General features: G+C 49.4%; 1 protein-coding gene across 2 annotated transcripts; it reads left to right on the forward strand.

Moving 5' to 3' along the window:
* The first annotated feature begins 3,570 nt into the window (after positions 1-3,570).
* Positions 3,571-7,056, forward strand: FNDC11 (fibronectin type III domain containing 11). Of its 2 annotated transcripts, none has more exons than XM_027901802.1 (2): positions 3,571-3,653; positions 6,021-7,056. In XM_027901802.1, the coding sequence occupies exons 1-2, from the start codon at positions 3,588-3,590 to the stop codon at positions 7,005-7,007; spliced, it is 1,053 nt and encodes a 350-aa protein (XP_027757603.1). In that variant the 5' UTR covers positions 3,571-3,587; the 3' UTR covers positions 7,008-7,056. The 2 variants fall into 2 exon arrangements, with proteins under 2 accessions (XP_027757603.1, XP_027757602.1); XM_027901801.1 differs by lacking the exon at positions 3,571-3,653 and adding an exon at positions 3,660-3,985.
* Positions 7,057-7,197: the final 141 nt, after the last annotated feature.

Below are 7,197 nucleotides of genomic sequence, written 5' to 3' on the forward strand. Positions count from 1 at the left end.
CTGTGTCCCTGTCCCACTCTGTGGGGAGGGCACACATCCAGCTCCCCAGGCATTAGCCCGGCTGTGCTGCCCCCCAGCCACAGGTGACGACCCCGGGGACAAGGTTTCAGTCTCAGCATGTTTTGCACTTCCCGTCTTTGCTCTCTGTCCCACAGCCAAGCAAACATGACCTGCTTGGGAAGTTTCCCTGGAAAAAAGGGGGATGCACACTCACTGCTGGGATCAGCCTGCCAGCAAGGGCCGTCTCGTGGGAGCTGGGAAGCGACAACCTGCCTTGAACTTGAGCTCAAGGATGTGTGTCTTGCAAAGTGCAGCACAGCACAAGGGGATCTGAACGGGCTTTTGATGAGCTTCCAGCAAGACAAAGGAGCTTCCCTGACCCTGCTCTGTCTTCCTGAGCGCAATCATCGGTAAACCAGAGCTGCTGCAGCTTTTGACTCAGACGGGCTCCAAACTCACATCAAAACGTGTCTGGTGTTTAAATTAATGTCACCGCTGGAGAAAGGAGGGTCTGTCCACCTTTGGGATCCCTTTTGGTGCCGAGATCTGTCCAGGCTGTCCATCCATCAGCAGGGGAGGAAAGGAGAGCTAACAGACAATGGCTCTCTGGAGGAGCAGATTGTGGGTTTGGGCTCAGACCAGGGAAGATTTTTGACCAGCCTCCAAAGCCCCAAATTTACTGACCTGCTGTATGCAAACAGCCACCCCAAACTCTGGCAGTTCCAGGCTTTGGGGCTCCCTCCCTGGGTGCCATTAGTGGGTGTAATGAGCTGGAGATAATTGCTGCCTCAGAGACACAATTAAGTCCTTCTTGCCCTGGTCCAGCTGGGGTTTTTGCATCCCAGGAGAGCAATTCCTCCCCTTCTCCTACCCCCCCCCCCCCAGGTTCCTTAGAAAACTTCCATCCCTCTTCCTTCTCAAAGTGAGCCTCTGAATCACAGTCTGACGAACACCACGAGTTCACTGATGTGTGGCGATGATTTAGATTTGGAATATATCTGGAATGTATAATTCATTTCAGGTATCTGATGCACCAGCGAAACTGGGAGCAAGCAGTGAGTAAATCAGTCATACCCTTGTGATGATGGGGATTGCAGCCTTTATATTGCTCTGAGAATCCTGCCCCCATGGAGCCAGGTGAGCATGATGAGGGATGAGTACTGCTTGGGGCTGCAGGGACACAGGCAGGGATCCTGGAGGAGGTGGTGATGCTGGAAGACTTCAATGACAGTGCTGCTCTGAGGACACAGCCTCTCAGAAAGGTCAGTGTTGAACAGCCCTCTGCCATGGGACAGGGCTCACTTTGAACCAGGTGCTGCCCAAACAGCTGCTCCAAACCTGGCATCCACCTCCACCTGCCAGGAAGCAGCAGAAGAGGAACCAGGCACAGAGCTCACCCCCATCCCTGCCCCTGTTTTGCCTTTGCAGCAAATCACTGTTTCAGAAATGCAGATGTGAAATATGAAGACAGAAATTGCCAGCGACTTTTAATTTGGGTCCTGCCAATTTTTCTGTTCCAGCTATTGATTTTCCATAAAGATTAATCCCTGCTCCCAATCAGCTCTGACAGGCACTATCTGGGTGTTTTGCTTACCCCGAGCGAGGAAATATATGTTTTATTAAGTGTCAGAGCTTGCTAATGAGAAGAGGGAGGAAAATCAATCGTCTGCTTATATCTTGATCTCAGACAGGACTAACAAGTTCTTTATTTTGATGCTGTGGACAGGACAGCCAGAGTGACAAACGGAGTGACAGTGGCTGTCAGCTCTGCCACTGAGATAGCTCAGCTGATGAGAGGGGAGGCAAGGGGGTATGTGGTGTTCAGTGCTTCAAACACGTTTTTATGTGTATTAATTCAAAGAGATTCATAGAATGCTATAAAATGCTATAATTGAATTGATCCCTGATGCAAAAATGATGAAAACCACTAAAATTTCAGCTGAAACTCTAGGAGGGTTTATTTTTAAAATCAAGAAAACAGCTTGACCAGCTGCTCAGGGTAGGAGCAGGCAAAGGGATTCCATTTTTCCATGCTAAATCTGGGATGAAGGTTTGCATTTATGGCAATGAGAAGTACAAACAAGCTCAGTGCAAGTCTCTGCACCGTTGCAACCATAAGCCCTGTTTCAAACATGCATCATGCTGCGCTCACAGAAAGTGCTCAGGTAACATCCAAACCCTGCCAAAATGAGGAAGCAAAGCCCAAGGATTTCACCTTTCCTGTGATTCCTCCTTGGGCATCTGGCACAGGCCTTAGATGGAACAGGAGGCAAGGATAGCTGGACCTCCACAGATCTCTTCTCATACCTTCAGACCACCAAGGCCGAGGGAGAAGGAGTCCTCCACTTCCCAGCACGCACAGTCTGAACAACAGGATCAAGATCCATGACATAAGCATGAACATTAATTTCCTGCAGAAATTTGGCATTATCACCGAATACTGATCTCCACTGGCCCTCCCCCCAAGCAAGGCCATCACACCTGCTTTCACTCATGTTTGTTATCTCTCTTGTCTGTTAGCAAATCACACCTGACAATTGTATAGTTAATCTCTTGGCAGCTGTGAAATGAAATGGTAAGCTCTGGCTGCCTTGAGAAGATGCATTGATTTCTTAAAATGACAGATCGCCTCCTTCCTTGATGTTCAAGCAGGAGCTCAGGGCTGGCGTTATGGATCCTGCCTATCATTCAATTAAAAAAAGCTCAGGAGAGATGCACCAGCTAAGCACACCAGACAGCATTAAGGCTAAGCCCTGACCCAAAGATTTAATAGCAGGGAGTACAAGGGCACCTTCAGCCCTGGACGCCTGTCCAGTTTGCTGATGAACTCACCAGTTGTGGTCTGGAGCTTGCCATTTTGAACCTGACAAGCCACTCCACAGTAACACAGCTGGCTGGGCAGCTGGGTCCCCCAGGAAAGCAAAGAAGGAAAATTCCTTCCTCCCCAGAAGGAAGTTTGCTGCACTTAATGGAGCAGTTTATATCCTATTTCAACGCAGCCCTTTAATAAGGATTATGTGTTTAAGTTAACAAAACTCCTGATAGTGTGAAACAGCCTCAGTTTCACTGTGAAGAGCTGGTGTCTGCCCTTAGATGGACTCTGCAAGATTCGCCCTCAAAAAGCAAGAAAGCTCCCACTCACATTACACCCTAAAGCCCAGAAGGTCCTATTCATACCCCAGAACCATCCCTGCTTTCTGAAATTTGGATTAGATATGAGGGAGAAATTCTTCTCTCTGAGAGTGGCGAGGCACTGGCACAGGTTGCCCAGAGAAGCTGTGACTGCCCCATCCTTTCAAGTGTCCAAGGCCGGGTTGGATGGGGCTTGGAGCAACCTGGGCTAGTGGAAGGTGTCCCTGCCCATGGCAAGGGGTTGGAATGGGATGAGCTTTAAGGTCCCTTCCAACCCAAACCATTCTATGATTCTATGGTTCCACGGTTCCATCGCCCTGCGTTTCCAGCGTCCCTGGTTCCACGATGCCATTGTGATGCAGCAGCGGGCACCGAGTGCCATCTCGCCGAGCACAACCCCTGTCATCGCTTTCGGAGCCACAGCAGACACCCCTCGCTGAACGGGCAGAGCAGACATGCTCTCCTCACGACGCCCGGTGTCCCCGGTGTCCCCGAGCCTGCTGCAGCCTGAGAAGGCGAAGGTACGAGGGACCGGGGCGGGCGGCTGCGAAGGAGCTTACTGGGATTTACCACCATCACCGCCTACAGCGGGGGCGTGGAACGAACGGGGATGGGCTGTAAGTTTCTTCCAAACCCCAAACCATTCTGGGATGCTGTGAATTGCGGAGGGGGAAGAGGTGTGAACGACTCTGGGGCTGGTCCTGGGCCGCTCCATCAGCAGCTCCGGGGGGGTCGCCATGGCAACGGCGGCCTGCGGGGCCGGGCAGGGCCGGGCAGGGCCGGGCCGCGGGTCCATCGGGCCGGGCCGCACCGGGAACGGGGCACTCGCACACACCTCCGGGAGCCTGATGAGGTGGGTCGGGGCTCAGGGGGGAAACCCCGCTGCGTGCCACATCGACCCCGTCCTGGGTGAACATGGAGCCCCCTCCTTGGGTGACTGCGCCTCCCTCCCCATCCCAGGCTGCAAGCACAGCAATACCGCAGGGAATACAGCCAGCCCTTCCTGGCAGGGGAAAGAAAAAAACCCCAAAACACATATATATATATATGTAAAAACAGCAAGGGAAAACAAGCACAATGACAGCTCGGTCTGTGGGCAAACAAACTGCTCCGGGGAGCCAAATCCCTCCAAGAGCGGGGAGTGTCACCTGGCACATGTGCTGGCACTGCTGCTCCCTGCGGGATGCCGAGAGCTGGCACTGCCTCGGAAAGAAAAAAAAGTGGAAAAGGAAATACAGTTCGTTTTGTGTTTTCTTTTTAGATGACAGCTCTCTTGGAGAGAAAAAAAGTTGCAAATGAGTGACTTGGTGTATAAACTGGTGGTGCAGCTCGGGGCCGGATAGCTGCGAGGTTTACAAACGCTTGGAATTCCCATGAGGAAATGTTATTAGAGGCATTATGGATTTAGGGAAAATGAGGCTAAGGAAAATGTGTTTGTCAAGCAGGTATCACAATCTAACTTCTATAGGGCGTGGAAGAATTAAAATCTCACATGTTGGATCTCACTTTAAAAATTCTGTATCAATTTCATTTTCAAATCAAGTGTGTTCAGCTTGTGAATACCACCTCAATGTCCAGCTGGGTTCTCATTACAGTATCACTGGCAACAGGAACACAGGCATTTATTTAGCTAATTGCTGTTTGTGGTACATAAACTGTGTGAGTCACAGGTACTCCAGCTAAAGCACAACAGAGAAACACCTTCCACATTGGCTCAGAGGCCTTCGCCAGGCAGGGCACATCTTTGCAAATAAATGAAGTATAAAATCATCTCAGACTGGTTTGGGTTGGAAGGGATCTTAAAGATCATCTCAGTCCAACCCCCTGCTATGGTCAGGGACACCTTCCACTAGACCAGGTTGCTCCAAACTCATTCCAATCTGGCCTTGAACACTTTGAAGGATGGGGCAGTCACAGCTTCTCTGGGCAACCTGTGCCAGGGCCTCCCCACCCCCACAGGAAAGAATTTCTCCCTAATATCTAATCTAACCCTGCCCTCTGCCAGTGTGAAGCCATTCCCCTTGTCCTGTCAGTCCAGGCCCTTGTAAACAGCTAAGATTAAGCCAGCAGATACAGTGCTGCAAGGACCCCTGTCTAAACACCTTAACAACGACCTGTTACCTGTTTGCAGGTTGCTTTACATGTGTTTCATTCTCTTACTGTTCGTAGACTTCGAGCATTCTGCAGGAAAGCATCATGACCTGGGATGATGCAAACTAAAACCAAAGGAAGGGAAAGCAGTACATCACTGAAAACACGGTCAGGTTGTGACTGCCAATCCACTGTTGAAGGTGGAAGTGCAAGGAAAACGCTGTAATTCCCCTTGGAAGCTGTCGTGAGGTGACACCCAGAGTTGCTCTGCCTGCTGCACACCACCTCGCGTGGGGGCAGAGGGTTAATTTGAATCACCAAGGTGATCATGTAGCTGTAGGAACTGGCTGAGAAGATGGGTCTCAAACCTCAACAGCCTGGCAGATTACAAAGAGAGAAAAATAGACATCTCCAGAGAGGCAGAAGAATGGAAAGAAATTGCTTACAGGAGTACAAAGGCAGCTAATTAGAATGAAACAGAAGATAATAAGATAGGGAGAAATTTTGGCAGAGTGTCTAAGAGAATAGTTCCTGTCAGTGAATATATTAAGCAGAGGTAGAACCTCTCAAGGGGAGGGATAGAAGGACGCCATGGTTGGAATATATAAAAGTAGACAATGCAAAAGCCACACAACTATAAAGGAAAATTCTCTGGAACTACACCTAGTCTAGCAGTTCTTTCCCATCTATATAAGCTAAGCTTTAATTAAGAGAGAAGAGTCGCAGCCATGATTATACTCCCTCACAGCTGCTTTTCTCTTGGTTCTTAATGTTATTATTGCTGCTTTCCTACACAGCACCCGAGCTTTGGAAGCATGGCTAAGGTTTTGGATGAGACTGAAAGCAGTTCGGAGAGTACGGCACCCAGAGAAGAACGGCAAGACAATGCCACCGTGGAGCAGTACGTGAGAAATAAAAACCTTGTTCTGGATTTCCTGCACAATGACCTGAACCCTCGCCTCCTCCGGTACCACTGGAACAAATTTAACCTTCTGAAGAAGTGTTACTTTTACCTGAAGATTGAGCCCAGACACCTGTGCGTGAGAGACCAGAACAATATGATGATCTGCGCCGACATCCTGCAAATCGCGAACCCCTGCCAGCTGCAGAAGATTAAGAAGGTGGGAAAAAACCAGACTGAAATCCAGCTGGCACTTTTAACCGAGCTGTTGGAACAGTTGGAACGAGGTCGAAAGGAGCTGAGCCATTACGTGGAGAACTGTGACATGGCAACTTTCCTCTCCCAATGGGACCTGACTATAAAGAGAGTGCTCAAGCTCTCTGTGCTTTTCAGTAAACTCATTGCCTTGGAAGAGCCAAGAAAGCTCTATGTCAAGCACAGTTTGGTGTCACAGGTAATTCTTGGAGGTGCTGTACACCCTCACATCAGTCTTTCTCTGTATACAAAGAAGCCACCGATTTTTGATCGGAGAGAGTCATTTGCGTCCCAGAACTGGGCCCAGCTCAAGTGGATTAATGAAAACCAAGAGTCACACCTCGAGCGGTGGCAACTGGAGATTAAGTTAGTGACAAATGACAGTCAGGCAGAGCCAGGATACAGTCGGATTCAGGAAGTCATCTCCAACCCGTGTGTAATCCATCACCTGCAGCCTGGCAGATTGTACGAATTCCGAGTGAAAAGATCCGACACTCACACACTTGTCTACTCACAGTGGCACGACCGCATTGTATTGAAGACAAAAACTGTCCCTGTTGAAGACACCAACGGCAGCACCAACAGCAGCTTGATGAGGCGGCTCACCAGAACATCTTCCTCATTTTAATGGTTGGGAAAAGATGAATAATCAAAATAAATTGTTTAAACATTTTGCAGAAAACGGAACTCTTTCTGTTTTCAACAGCAATTTTACGAGCGCCTTCCCCAAATCTCTCCAGTTTAACGGTAACCCATTCCGAATTTCTCGCACAAAACAACATCCTTAGGAAGCATTTGGAACTCCACACTTATCCCAC

This window comes from Empidonax traillii, unplaced genomic scaffold (genome assembly GCF_003031625.1).
Source record: "Empidonax traillii isolate 1590-97213 ecotype Southwest subspecies unplaced genomic scaffold, ASM303162v1 scaffold816:size509043, whole genome shotgun sequence".
Lineage (NCBI taxonomy): Eukaryota > Metazoa > Chordata > Aves > Passeriformes > Tyrannidae > Empidonax > Empidonax traillii.